General features: G+C 35.7%; 1 protein-coding gene and 1 long non-coding RNA gene across 5 annotated transcripts in view; one reads left to right on the top strand and one right to left on the bottom strand.

Moving 5' to 3' along the window:
• Positions 1-436: 436 nt before the first annotated feature.
• On the bottom strand, positions 437-885 carry LOC110674679. The gene is made up of 2 exons (XR_002499090.1): positions 665-885; positions 437-592 (listed from the first exon to the last, which is right to left on the bottom strand). It is a non-coding gene; the product is annotated as an uncharacterized LOC110674679 (long non-coding RNA).
• A 181-nt stretch (positions 886-1066) lies between these two features.
• LOC5576570 (serine-arginine protein 55) overlaps positions 1067-15410 on the top strand; it is a 36978-nt gene continuing 22634 nt past the window's right edge. For all 4 annotated transcript variants that reach the window (XM_021837948.1, XM_021837946.1, XM_021837950.1 and 1 more), the window contains exons 1-3: positions 1067-1256; positions 1456-1587; positions 1665-1735. In XM_021837948.1, coding sequence (XP_021693640.1) covers positions 1462-1587; positions 1665-1735 — 197 coding nt within the window. In that variant the 5' untranslated portion in view covers positions 1067-1256; positions 1456-1461. The remainder of the gene's footprint in view (positions 1257-1455; positions 1588-1664; positions 1736-15410) is intronic.

Here is a 15410-nt window from a genome sequence, read left to right as displayed (position 1 = left end):
CAAAAAGCGTTACAAGGGGGTGGGTGGGTGTCCAAAATGGTCAATTTCAGCGTTATGAAATAAATGAATGAGCCCTTAGCGTCACAATGTATCTTGGCCCCATCCATTATCCAAATGGAATGGATGCCAGGATAAGTTTCGACTTTTCCGCTGTACAGAGCAAACTGACGACATTGTTCAAATAATTTCAAATGCGTGAATGTTCCTTCGGTTTAACAGCATTTAACTAGTCCTTGTTGACCAACCATGCACAGGCACGAAACTCGCGGTTTCCGCACAAACTCACCACGGGCTACAAGTTTTTGTCCTTTAACGGAGTAACCTTTTGTGCGCACCATCCCGCGATTGTCGAAGGATGCCTCGTCAATGAACTTTTTAGAAATTAGATTGTACTGTTTTCGTTCGAAGAGTTCGTTTTGTTCATAAATGTTGATCCATTTATGAACAGTGGATTTGTGCTTATAATCTGGACAGCTCAGCTTCCGTAGGCCGAGGAAATAATACCCATATAAAGCGTGGTTGGTGTTTTTTGATGCTCTTCGACGTGTTACTTCCGTAATAATCTCTGCCATCTCAAGGAGTTGAATGTGTTCTATTTATGGAACGAAATGAAAATTACGTTAAAAAGTGTTTTAAAACCTAAATAATTGCTCTCTTCACTGACCAGGTAGTTGTTTAGTAGTAAAATTAACTTGTGATCGTAACTAAGCAAAACAAGTCGAACGAATGATCACGACGATACTGACATGAAATGTCATCAACAGGCTGTGACAATATTTTTTGACGTCTTCTCAGATTTGACCGAAAGTCTAAAAATCTCTGCAAATCTCAATAATGGACCTGGATGAAAACTATCACCACTCGGAGATACAGGAATATCTCATCTTCATCGTAGCATTGTTAAATAACGTGTAAATCCATTCGTTTGCTCGGTAGCTACAAGATATATTTGACCTCCATTCTTTTTGTTGGTACCCAGTGTGCAGCCCTTGGTAGCAGAACGGTTTGTTATTAACGGATTTGATTTCATTCATCCGTTTTCAGTCGACCGACGACAGCAGAAAAGTTCACTCATTCATTTCATTCGTTGCTGAGCAGTGGTGGAAGACAGACGTGGATTTTCTTTCGTCGTTCGTATTTTCACAGCAATCTCCATTTTGGATTTATACATTGAAGTGCTACGTGCCGAGAAGGAAAAAGTGAAATTTAGCGAGGAAAAAGGTCGTTTAGTGCTTTCAATTTGCGATTAATACGAGGTGAGTGATGTTTGACATCGGCGGGTGGTGGAGTTTGCTCGAAATTTATGGTTTTTGGACGATTTTCGCCACTTCATTTGTGTGGCAATGCGGTGTCAACTTTTGGCGATGGTCGCCGCCATGTTTGATTCGCGTCCCGTGAAAAAGAAGTGATGAAATTGCAAATCAGTAAAATTTCCGATTGTTGCCTGCCTTTCAGGTTGCGATGGTCGGATCGCGAGTTTACGTGGGAGGACTTCCCCATGGCGTCCGGGAACGCGACTTGGAACGGTTCTTCAAGGGCTACGGCAGAACCCGGGACATTTTGATCAAAAACGGTTACGGATTTGTGGTGAGTTGCGGATTTCAACAATTTGGGGGAATTGGATAGTTTTCCCGGAATAACCGTTTGATTATTTTCGTTTTTAGGAATTCGAAGACTATCGTGATGCTGATGATGCAGTTTATGAGCTGAACGGGAAGGAAATTTTAGGCGAAAGGTAAGACAATTCCAAAGCAAAGCTATGCTGAAAGTGTCTGGGTTCGATTTCCGGTCGGTGCAGGATATTTTAGTAATGGAAAATTTCTTGACTTCCCTGGGCATAGAGTATCATCGTACCTGCCACAGGATATACGAATGCGAAAATGGCAACTTTGGCAAGAAAAGAACCTAGTTAGTAACTGTGGAATTGCCCATAAGAACACTAAGGTCGGTTTCACCGGTCGTGGTCTATTCTAAATATTGACAGTTAAATAGACCAAACCAAAGTTTTGCATCTCCACCGGGGCGTTCTAAATTTGATTTTCGGACAGTTCTGGTTCAAATAAATGAAACTGTCATACGGTTTCGTTTCATTCTGCACAACATTTGGAACGGCAACCAGCCCGTTCCAAATTTTGTAAACCCTACAAAAGCAAATTGAAATTTGCTCTGTTTGGCGACGTTTGTGTTGAAGATGTGATTCTGGTTTTGATTTCAGAATCGATGTTGTGGGCGGAAACGTATGCTGCGTTGTATCTGCGGTTTTGTTAAAAAGCGTTAACTGTGCTGCCACAGTACGTTTATCAAATAACTTATTTTCACGCCCTACTAGCCATTGGTAGCGTAGCAATTATCTCGTTGTGTTTTAACAAATCATTGGACCAAGATAAATATTATCACCACTGGGAGATAGAGGAGTATTTTCTCTTCATCGTAGCATTGTTAATTAACATGTATCCATTCGTTTGCCCAATAACAAGAAGATACACACATGGTTACCAATGGCTTTTAGGGCGAAATCATAAACTAACCAAGATTTGCCCTAGTAGTTCCTCCTACGTCGTTGTTGAACACACTGTTGAAATGGCTGTAGGATTCCACATAGTTCTCCAGAACGATTGTTCAAGAAATTCTGGGGGGAGGATTTCCTAGAATAATTTCTGAAACGATTTTTCGAAGGAACTTCTGTGGTATTGGCTTCAAGAATAACAGAAAAAAGACATGAAATCCTGGAGGAACTCTTGTAGAATTTTAATGCATCATTGTGAGTTATCCTGTCAGAATTTCTATTGGAATCTTGGGAAAGTCTCCTACAGTAACTACTGCAGAAAACTGCGGAAAATCCCTGGAGGAAATTTATTAGGCTTTCCTCGAAAAATTACTGGAGTAGTCCCTGCAAAACTGGCTGGATGAGTTTTTGAGGATTTTAAGCGGAAATCCGCGAAACTCTATAGCCTTTTGAATTTTTGGCCAAGATTCTCCATGAATTCTTGCAGAAATTTCGTCTCAATCTTAAATTAAAGATAAAATGAAAATTCTAACATTTTTTGTTAATTCTTAATTCTAACATTCTTCTTAATTCTTAATGATTTCTTGAAGAAATCCATAAACATAACAAATTTACTGCTTTTTCATTATTTTCTTTGAGTTAGATCTGTGCGTCGTTATCTTGAGCTTTACATTTACCTATACAATATGTGCTTATATTGATTTTGCAATGGTCAACTCTCTGACTTTTGGCAACAATGGTTGCGTTATCTTGTAGCCTTTCAAAATAGAATCAAATTTTACGAAAATTAAAAAAAAAGTTTAATTTATGATTTTAAGTGGACATATTCCACTGGTGAATAAAATAAAATTTAGTTGAATTTTCTTCGTGAACTGTAGTAGCTTTAAAGTAAACTGAAAGATACAATTAGTGCTGTTTTCAACAAACACATTTTTGAATTTATGATTTTTTTTTCCGTAAAAAATGATTCTAAACATTAGAAGAACACTTAAATAATGGAGATGAACCATTCTGACAAGATTTTCATTGTAAGTTTAGATACAGGATTTTTTAATAAGAGTTTCTCGATTCATGTAAGTTCCCTAAATATATCCAGGCGCAAATGGTTGCATTATGAAAAAATCGATAATTAATGTTTCTTGATATCTGTTTGGTCATGTTTGTCATAACAAATCATAAGTGTTTATCTGATAATACCAGTTGTCTAATATCTAATACAATATTGTAAGGAATGAATAATAAAATTAGCCAAAACACTAAAAGTCATATAAAACATCATTGAAAATAAGTCATTTTATTTATTTCTCCCTTCTGGATTTTCTCTTAATTTAATGGACGAGGTGACAAAAGAAAAATTTTGAATTTGTTCCGGCCTTATTTTCAAATTAAAATCAAATTAAGAAAATTGGGTATTCTTTGTAATAATGCATTGATTTTGCTAAATTGAATATACTTATAAAAAAAATTGACAACGGAATCGTTTTCAGTGATATTATTTTTAGTAAAACATGATTTTTGTTAATTATTTGCAGCATTCATGTGAGGCATGAATCTTCAATTGTGTCATGAGCTTCTAAGAACTAAGGTTTTTGCCAAAAATGAGTTTTGTTTTTGAGTAAATTTATTTAATTCGAAACAATGATTGCAATTTTTTGACGATGAAATGCATTTCGAACAATGTTACCCCGGTGATTGATCGGAAACGGATATGTATATTTACCTCTAGCATAAATATTTGAATTATTTGTTTTTCGAGGGATCTGAAGAGAAATTGAAGAAGAAACTTCTAAATGATCATAGAAGAAACAGTTTGAAGAATTTCTCTTAAGTGTAATGCCTCCATGTATTTTTCGTGGGATTTTTTTTTTCCAGTGTTGTTTATTAATTTTTCCAATGAATTCCCCAGACAACCAAAATGTACGTATAACCAAATCACCTTTTGCTTTATGCGATGCTTATATGTGCAAAGTATCACGCATAACGATCAACGCTCCGTCATCGTAATCATCGTCATCATCGAAACTTCAAAAGCAGTTTTTCTGTTCAAAACTAAAAACAATTCCATGAAAATGTGTTCCCTGTGTTTCGGTTGGAGAATAGAATACAGTGAACACATTTTCCTGTAAACATACTTGATTTTGAACGAAAAAACTGCTGTTGAAAATTCCGAAATCAATGACGGATCCTGCCCCCATAAGATGTCGCGAAAAGACCTTATGCGTACAAAAGTGGAGGCGATTTACGTACATATTTTATATGATGAAACATAACATGCAATGCGAGTGTGTAGATTTTCTTGCGAATTGGTCTATACTCTTATGCGACTTTATTTATGATAACAAAGTTTATTTGACAGCTGCTACGGATTGATCCGACTTACTTTGTAAAACTATGCGGAACGAAACGAAATGTACATATGAACTCATAAAATAGCGTTTTATGCGAGGAAACTCATCGATCAAACGATTTCACCCACCATTTAGTGCGGGAGTGATGCAGTTTGTACACATAAATGACTTTCGTCGTATACTGCTATGCGACTTCTGGTTGTCTGGGTCTTAGTGATTTTTTTTAAAGATTCTTCCATGCCTTCTTTCTGCCAAAGGATCTTCAAAGACTCTCGTCATCGATTCATCTTAGGATTCCTGTAGGAGTTATACAAGAAAACAGCCATGCATTCTTGCTCTGATCGCTCCTTATGCAGTATTTACCTCCGGAATTGCTGATAAAAATTCCTTGATGACTTCCTGAGCAACAACTTGGGAAATTCCCGAAGAATTGCCTACAGGAATTAATGTGGGAATTTCAAAGATAGTTCTTGAAGAAAACATTGAAGGTACTTTTAAAGGAATATCAGAAATTTCTGAAGAATTTCAGTAGTTACAACTTCAAGATTTCCTGGCAGAATTTTTTAAGTATAACGTCTGGTAGGAAATTGGGCTCTAGCCGAGACTGTGATATGGTAAAAAGATACAAAATAAAACATGCATCTGCTCGGGTATGTAGTACGTAGTTTAAGAACCTGGAGGAAACTGGACGGATTTCTGGAAAAATATATGGGAATATTAATGAAAAAAACTTGAGAAGTCCTTGGAAGAACATATGGAAAATTTTTTGAAAGAATCTACAATTTCTGGAGAAATTTATAGAGCAATGTTTGAAATAAATCCTGATAGAATCCATTGAATATTCCCTGTAGTTCTTGAAGAATAAATGTAGAAAGGGAATACAGATAGACCTTCTAAATCCAAAGATAAATTTCTGAAAAACATCATAGAAGATATCCTGGAGCGGTGTCTGGAGGGGGTAAATAATTGGAATTTTCTCGAAAATATCTTGAGGAATCCTTGGTGGAATTTTTAGCGGAATACCTGGTGGAATTTCTTCAGGAATATTTGGTGGAACTTCTGGAGAAATCTCTGATACAATAGATAGTGAAATCCTTATGTGAATTGCTGTAGGAATCCTTGAGTGACTTCCTGAAAAAATACCTTATAGGATTCCTGGAGAAATCTGTGATAGTTTCCTGAAGGAATTACTAGCGAATTTTCTCGAGGAATTTTTAGCGAAATGTCTGGAGGAATAACTGGCGGAATTCCTGGGGAAATTACTGGCAGAACTCCTTAAGGAATTACTTGCAGAAATAATGGAGGTATTGTTGATGGAGTTTCTGAAATCACTCCATTTGTGATTTCTGGAAGAATCCATGATGAACTTGCTAGATAAATTTCTGTTGGAGTTCTTGAGGTTATTGCTGAGATTACTGAAGTTGTCACTGGTGTGTTTGGCAAAAGACCACGGTTCATACAACTTTCAGCAAAGTTATATGGAGAAATTTAAGTTGAATTCCTTAAAGAATAAAATGGTTAAATCCTTGGAGAAATTGTTGAAAGAAGTTTTGGAAGAATTCCTGAAAAAATACATAGGAGAAAGAAGGAGAACATTCTCTGGAGAAATCATTGAAGTAATTTTCTGGAGAAATTGTGGAGTGTTTACTGAGGAAATCCCTGGCGGAATTACTGATGAAACTCTGGGAGAAATTCTAGGGTTAATTCTCGGAGGAGTCTCCGAAGTTATTCCTGGAGGAACTTCTGGAAACTATCTGAACTTCTTTCTTGGTGAAATCTTTAAGAAATTCTTGAAACAATACTTGAATCGAAAACATTTCTTATTTCTTGCCGAAATGATCTTAGAGAAATACATTAAGCAGGTATTACAGAGAATGCTCGGAGGAACCCCTGAAAGAGTCTCTGGAGGAAATCCCAGAAGAAATTTTTGGAAAATGTCAAGGTAAAATCTATGGAGGAATTACTGAGATTCCTGCAGGAGTTTTCGAAAAAATCTCTTTATTATTTAGCGGTGAAATTTCCCTAGAGCAATTCTTTGTCAAATTCCTGAAGGAGCTAATGGAATTCTGTGGAGGAATCTCTGAAAAAAAAAATGCTGGAACTCTGGGTAGTCCCTTTGGAATTTCTCGGGAGAATTTCTGGAAATGTCTCAGGTGTACCCTTTTCAAAAGTATCTGAAATATTTCATTGAGGATTTTTTCAAGTAATTCTATGAGTATGAGCACGAACATGATTGACCGCCCGTAGTTGCTTCTCCGTTATTGCAAAAAGAGCTGTACTTACACAGGGAACCAACAGACACTACCAAGGACGCTTCTCACGATCAGTAGCATCCTCAATGTCGAAGTACTGGTGCTCTCCTTATTACAATAAACAATAACAGCATCGGCTGTTGTTACTTGCTTTATGGAAGCCGAGGAGTCCTCTGCACTTCTACAAGAAAACACTGGGAGTTTGGTTTTGAGAAAGGATTAGTTTTGAAAAACGATAAATATCGTTTGAAAAACGATTAAGATTTATATTGAAATGATTATGTGACCTTATAAACGGATGAACGATACCGACAGCGCGGTTACTACGCAAACCAGACACGATTTTGATTTCGTCGCTAGTCCACAAAGGAGTATGCAACAGATCCCGAGCAGGAACAAATAACTCCCCAATAACTTATGCATACCATATTTTGGTATCATACCAAAATTAGGTATTGTTCAGTTGTCAATACCTCAATTTCGTATTATAATAGTATTGAAAAAAAAATCTTTAAAACAATTAAAAATACTTCATTGAGGTATTAAACAGCTATTGAGGTCTGCTGGAGGTATTGAACTACTATTGAAAAATTTCACTTTTATATGAAAATCCATCAAGTATTACTGAGGTATTACAATACCTGATCTAGTTATCAGTTTGGTGTTCGTAGAATATGTTTGAGATATTATTTGAGGTATTTTACCTCTTATGCAGGGCTCATTCATACCTCATTCAGGTTGTAAGTATTGGAAATTTTCTGGTATGGAATACCTTAGTTCGGTATTCAGAAGTTATTTTCTTCTGCTCGGGATTCAATGGACCAAACTCTACTCTTCATTTTGAAGAAATTCTTTGAAGGATTTACTGCACTGTCTGGATAAACTTTCGAAAAAAATTATTGAATCATATCCTGTTGAAATATTCCTGATAAAATTCGTTGAGAACTCCCTAGAGGAACTTCTGGATTAATTCCTCAGAAAAATCTAGGACAAATTCCGAAAAGAATTTGTAGAGGGATCCCTTGAGGAACTCTGAAGGAATGCCATGGAGAGTTCTTGGAGGAATTTCTGGACCAATACTTGAAGAAATTTTTAGAAATTGAATTCAGATATCCGTCCAGGTGAAATCTTCGAATGAATTACTGCAATGCCTGAGTTACTTCTGTAGGGATTTCTGAAGGAAATATGAGGAGGAATGCTTATAAGAATTCTTTGAAGACATCTTTTGAAGAATTACTAGATGTTTCTTTAAAAGAATTTTTGAGAAATATCTGATATATTTCTTGAAGACATTTTTTAAGGAAATCCTTGAAGAAGTTTTCGAAAATATTTCTGAAATATAACCTGGGGATATGTTATTAGAGAAATTCGTTTAAAAATCTCTGAATGAGCCCTTGGAGGAATTTCTGAGGGATTCTTAGCACAAATTCCTAGAGGAATCCTTTTGAGAAATTCTTCAGAGCAATTGCAAAATAGAGAAATTGCAGATGGAATTCATGGAAAATTCTTTGGAAGTCTGGAGGAATTCTTGAAAAAAAGTCTAGAATAGTCTCTGGAAGAATCCGTTGAGAAATTTCAAAAAAAAAAAAAAATATTATGTCTAGGTCTAGGTGAATTCTTTGAAAGAATTACTGAAATACTTCGAGAAGTTTTCGAAACAATCTCTAAATTTTTTCGTGGAGAAATTTCTCTAGAGAAATTCCTTTTGCTGAATGATTTTCTTGAGGAATACTGTGAAGGTATCTCTGGAGACATGTCCTAAAGACAATCTCTATAGGAATCACCATGGGAAATATCAAGGTTAAATCTATGGAGGTAGAATTGATAAAATTTTTGGAGTATTCTCTGGAGGAATTCCTGGTGGTTATATTTAAATTATTTCTTGGTGAGATTTTCCAGAAAGGCCTTGAATGAATTACTGGAATACGCGGAGAAGATCTCGAAATTATCTCTTATTTCCTGGCAAAATGATCTTAGAAAAATTCCTCGATATATCTTTGAACTAGTAATTCTCGAAAGAATTCTTGGAGAAATTTCTGGAAAATATCTGAATCATGTCGCAGTGAAATCCATGTAGTAATTACTGAAATCTCTGGAGGAGTTTTCGAAAAAAAAAACTCTGAATTATAAGGCAGTGAAAATTTTCTAGACCAATTCCTTGAAAAACCGCTGAATTACTGACTAGAGGAATTCCTGAAGGAATTCATTAGAAGAATAACTCGAGACATTGTTCCCTGATAGAACCTTGGAGGAGTCCCTTTGAAATTTCTTGGAAGACACTCTGGAGAAATCTGTGGAAGAATTCAGGAAGAAGTCTCAGGGGAAATCCATGGAGATTTTTTGTAAAGTATCTGAAATATGTTAAGATTATTTTTTTTGAAAGATTTACTGATATCCTTGAAGGAGTTTTCGAAAGAATCTTCGAAAGAATCTCTGAATTATTTGGCGGCAAAGCTTCGCTAGAGGAATTCCTTAGGAAGCCCTGAAGGATTTTTTTGAGGAATACCTTAAGAAATTGAAGAAGAAAATCCTGGAGGAATCGTTGATAGAATCCTGGAGAAATCTCTATGAGAATTATCGGAAGAATTTCTGGTCGAATCTGTGTAGGAATTTCTGGAGAAGTTTCTGCATGTATCCTTGGAGGAATTTGTGGACAATATCTGAATTATTTCTTGGTGAAATCATTTAAGAAATCCTTTAATGAAACATTTAAGTGCCTAAAGAAGTTTTCAAAAATAATTTTGTTATGTCGCTAGAGATCCTTGATAAATACCTGCAGTAACTTTTGGAGAAATTCCTGAGGGAATCGATGGACAAATTCCTTTCTCAACAGCACACCCATAAGGAATCCCTATTATAATTCCTGGAGGAATCCCTGGTGGAGTACTCGGAAACGACCCTGGAAGAATTCGTAGAGAAATTTCTGGAAAATGTATACACCATTAGGCGAATTCCGGCGCGTATTTTCTTCGAAGAAAAGAAAATTTTCTTGCTGGTGGATTATGGAAGAAAATTTCTTCTCTTCGAAGAAAATGTGCGCCGGAATTCACCTACATGTCTATTATTTGAAGGAAGTTTTGCAATCCATGGATGAGTTTCAAGAAAATCTCTGAATTATTTCGTGGTGAAATTTTCCAACATAAATTCCTTGAGAAATGGCCAAGAAGATATCCTAGAAGGAGTTTTTAAATAAAAAAAATGAGGCATTCTTTGAAGAAAAGGCAAGAGAAATTGTGAAAGAGCCCCTTTGAGAATACTCTTTGGAGGAGTCATTGGAAGAATTTCTGAAGAATGTCTGACATATTTATTGGTGAAATTTTCGAAGAAATAATTGAAGGAGTATTTGCATTCTCTGGGCGTTTTCCCTGAACTATTGTCTGCATAATGTCTCTTGATAAAATCCCTGACAAAACCATGGTTTTTATTCTGATATGGTTTATATTTACTCTTCACAGATATTGTTGATATGGTAGAAAAACAAAACATTCCTATCGCCCCATAAATTTTCATCTAGAATATGCAAGCATTTTTGGTTGATAACCAACAGTAATTGCAGTATTCCCGAGAAAAGCTTGAGATCATATTGAAAACTAATTTTAATGTTGTGATATCGTAGATTTTGATAATTCAGTTTGTTGTCATTTTGGTTAAAGTATCAAAACTGAGAGTAGAAAAATGTTCCCATGAAATCTAGTTGAAAACTATTTTTGCCGTCAGTTAAAGCGAATTGAAAACTATTTCTGCTATCATGGACAGCAAATTGAGAACGCACTGAGGTTTCGTTTGATGAAGAAATGAGTCTGCGTCAAGATGATTGCTTTGTTTTTTTATCCTCATATTCTCATATAACAAAATATGATACAGAATAAATAAATGAAAAAATTATATAAACTTGATGCAGATAACAAGATATGTTTTCGATTTGCTTTCTTTTTGATGTTGGACTTTGCTCGGTTCACTGCGCAACATTTGGAACGACAACCAGCCCTTCTATTTTTTTAGAACCCTACAAAAGCAAATTGAAATTTTCTCTGGCGTGGTTTGTGTAGAAGATGTGATTCTGGTTTTGATTTCAGAATCGATGTTGTGGGCGGAAGGGTATGCTGCGTTGTATCTGCGGATTTGTTAAAAAGCGTTAACTTTGCTGCCATAGTACATTTTTCGAAAAACTTATTATCTCACTCTACAAGCCATTAGTAGCGGAGCAAGTATCTCGTTGTGTTTTAGCAAAACATTGGACCAAGATAAATATTATCACCATTGGGAGATAGACGGATTCCCCATGGATAGAGGATTCCACATAGTTCTCCAGAAGGAATCTTCAGTGATTTGCTGTAATCCGGGGTAACATTGATCGAAATGACCCTCTTTGTTTGAATCTACATTTTTGCGTGAATTTGGAACTTTTTGAAACTGTGAATTATATGATTATGGATGACACTATCGAAGATTCATGTCTCACATGAGTTCTGCAAACGATATGATCGAAAAAAAAAAAATGCTTTTGGTACTAAATTTGGCATCGCCAAAAACGATTCCATAGTCAAAACTTTCATAACTATGTTCAATTAAGCTAAATTTGCTAATTATTTTAAATAATGCAAAACTTCCTTAGGAAATTGCATACATTTAGGCGTATTCCGCGGTTCGAGTTTTATATATATTTTTGGTAAAATTAATAGTCAAATCCTTATGTGAAAGAATCCTAGAGTGATTTACTCGAAGAATACTTTATGGGATTCCTAGAGAATTCTCTGGCAGTTTACCCGAAATAATTTTTGAAGGAATTATTGACGTAATTTCTCAAGGGATACTGGCGGAATTTTCGCCAAAATTCCTAGAGAAAATTCTGGCTTAACTCCTAAAGAGATTTTTACTGTCAGAAATAATGGAGGTATTGCTTGTAGAATTTCTGAAAGATCCCCAAGTGTAATTTCTGAAAGATCCCCAAGAGTAATTTCTGGAGGTACGTATGTTGCTGAGAAAATTTCTGTTGTGTTCCTGAGGTTATTAGGTTATATTTCCTTTTCACCATCTTTGGAATTTACTGAAATTATCACTGATGGGTATGGCAAAAAACCATGGTGCATACACATTTCAGTAGTATTCTATGACGAGATTTAAGTGGAATTCCGAAGACAATATCTGGTAAAATCCTTGGAGAAATTTTTGAAGGAAGCCTTAGAAGAATTCCTGACAAAATCTATTGAAAACTCTGAGGAAGACCGTTCTCTGGAGGAATCATTGAAGGAATTTTCTGGAGAAATTGCAGGTGAAACTTTGAGAGGAATCTCAGAGATAATTCTCGGAGAAATCTCCGAAGGTATTCCTGGAGGAATTTCTGAAAATTATCTGAATTTCTTTTTTGGTGAAATCATTGAAGAAATTCTTTAAGGAAATACTGGAATTCATGGAGAAGTTCTCGCAAATATCTCTCATTCCCTGTCGAAACAATCTTGGCAAAAAATCCATGAGAACTACATTAAGTAGCTTATGGAGAAATTCCTGAAGAAAACCTTAGAAAAATTCCAAAGAATTCTCGGCGGAACTCCTGGAGGAATCCTTGAAGAAATACATGGAAAATGTCAAGGTGAAATCTACAGATGAATAATTGAAATCTATGCAGGAAAATAGAACTCCTAATTATTGAGCAGCGAAATTTTCCAAAAGCAATTTCTTGAAAACTTCCTGAAGAAGTCAAAGGAATTATGTAGAGGAGTCCCAGATAAAGTACTGGAATCCTAGGGAACCCTTCTTGGAAGATTCCCTGGAAAATTCCTGGAAAACTCTCAGGTGTATCCTTTTGGAAAATATCTTAAATATTTTATTGGGAAATTATTAGGTAAATCTCTAAAGGATTCAATGCATTCATAGGACGAGTTTTCGAAAATAAAATCATTGAACCATTTCCTGTTTCCATGTTCCTAAATAAATTCGTTGAGAACTCTCTGAAGGAATTTCTGGAGTAATTCTCAAGCAAATCTTAGGACATTCCTAAAAGAATTACAGGAGGAATCCGTAGAAAAATCGTTTCTAGAAGTTCTTGAAAATATCTCTTATATCCTGGCAAAATGATCTTAGACAAATTCCTCGAGATATCTTTGAAATGGATTTCGAAGAAATTCCTAATGGAATCACTGGAAATTTTCCAGGATAAATCCCTGGAAGATCATCTTTAATAATCCCTGGATAAATTGAAAGAGTAAATCTTAGAAGAATCTCTGGAGGAATTTCGGGTGAAATTCTAGAGGAATCCCGAAAAAATCCTTGGAAAAATTTCGGGAAAAAATCTGCATTATTTCGAGATGAAATCTATAAAAAAAACTCTTAATTATAAAGCGGTGAAATTTTCCTAGATCTATTCCTTCAAAAATCGCTGAAGGAGTTTCTAGACGAATCCCTGAAAGAATCCTGTCGAAAAATCCCTCGAGAAATTGCAGGACTCCTTGATGGAACCCTGGAGGAGTTTCTGAATTCTGTGGCGGCAAAATTCTATAGAGAAATTCCTTGGGAAGTCCCTTAAGGGTTTTCTAGAGCAAATCCTGGAGAAATTGAAGAAGGAATTCCTTAAGCTATCCTTGGTAGAACCCTGGAGGAATCCTCGGAAGAATTCCTGGTTGAATCCGTGTAAAATATTATGGAGAAGTCTCTGCATGTACCTTTGGAGGAATTTGTGGAAAATATCTGATTTAATTCTTGGCGGAATATTCGAAGAAATCCTTCAAGGAAAAACTGGAGTACCTGAAGAAGTTTTTAAAAAATATCTCTGAATCATTTTCAGGCAATATGTCCCTATAGAAAATCCTTGAGAAATTTCTTAAGAAAGTTCTGAAGAAACTCCTAAAGGAATCGATGGACAAATTCCTTAAAAATTCTCAGCAGGATTCTCATGAGGAATCCCTTGTCGAGTTCTTTGTAGAAGGAGTTCCTGGAGGTATCCCTGGTAGAATTCTGGAGAATTTCTAGGTGGAATATTTGCAGAGATCCCTGGAGGATTCCGTAGAGAAATTTCTGGAAAATGTCTAAACTAGATGAAATCTTTTCAGGAACTATTGAAATCCTTGGAAAAGCTTTTGAAAAAAATCTCTGGATTATTTCGTGGTGGAATTATCATGAACATCAAGAAACACTTGAAAGGGTTATGGGTAAAATATGGACAACAGCAGGAGGAATCCTTGGGGACATCCTGGAGGAGTCCCTATGAGAATTTTCATAAAAATCTCTCGAGGAATCTGTGGAAGAACTGTTAAAGAAGTCTCTGGAGCTGTCATTGGAACAACTTCTGAAAATATCTGACATATTTCTTGGTGAAATTTTTGAAGGACTGCATTCTCTGAACAAGTTTTCGAAAAAAATCTGAACTATTGCCTATTGAGAAATTTCTTGACAAAATCTTGGAGAAATGCGTTTTTACTCTGATATGGTTTATATTTACTCTTCCCAGATATTGTTGATATGGTAGATAAACAAAGCATTTGTATCGTCAAATCAATTCTATAATTAATTTAGAATATGCAAGATGTCCATGTTTGGTAGTAGAGATTATGAATGCTCATCAGAATACAAAAAAAAGGCGCCGCTTCCGAAGTTGGATACATACGTAGACTTCGAGAAAATATATTCTTGGTTGATAATGAGCAGTAATCGCCGTATTCACTATCACAGATCGCCGCAAACATATTTTTGATTTGCTTCACCATCAGGCAGGAGAGCTGATGTTGAATTGAGGACAAATTTATTTGAAACTGGCTTTACATCAAACTGCGGTGGGAGCGGATGAAATTTGATCTATTTTTTGTGGTCTATTTTTTTAGAACTGTTATACAATTGGACCAAAAAAATAGAGCACCGGTGAAAACGACCTAAACTAAGAACCAGGCTCTGTTCCAGTAATTACGTTATGTGAAGAAAAAAAAGTTCAATTTATCCTTGTTTTACGGTACCCTTATTCTGCTACGAAACAAAGTAGAAAAGTTTGCTATTGCAACCACGATTTCCACTTGACTGAATGCTTCTCTACGGAGCTGCATTGCATTCGCGGCGGAAAGAGGGTTAGAGCAAACTATTATAATGTTTGTTTATGCTTATCATTCTCCGCAAGGTTGAATGTGCACGCAAACGTGTGCTTTTGTTGCCTTGACGCACTTCGTTTTAACTTTATATTATAATGTTTTATATCGCAACATTAGGAATGAGTTACAATGGTTTTGCCATGTTGTTTTGCTCATTGAAGCTGATTCAACTTTCAGATTAGTGTTTGGGACACGTTCTATGTTGTATTGCTGTGTGCGTTTGAAATGCAAA

This window comes from Aedes aegypti, chromosome 1 (genome assembly GCF_002204515.2).
Source record: "Aedes aegypti strain LVP_AGWG chromosome 1, AaegL5.0 Primary Assembly, whole genome shotgun sequence".
Lineage (NCBI taxonomy): Eukaryota > Metazoa > Arthropoda > Insecta > Diptera > Culicidae > Aedes > Aedes aegypti.
This window is presented reverse-complemented; position numbering and strand designations above follow the sequence as displayed.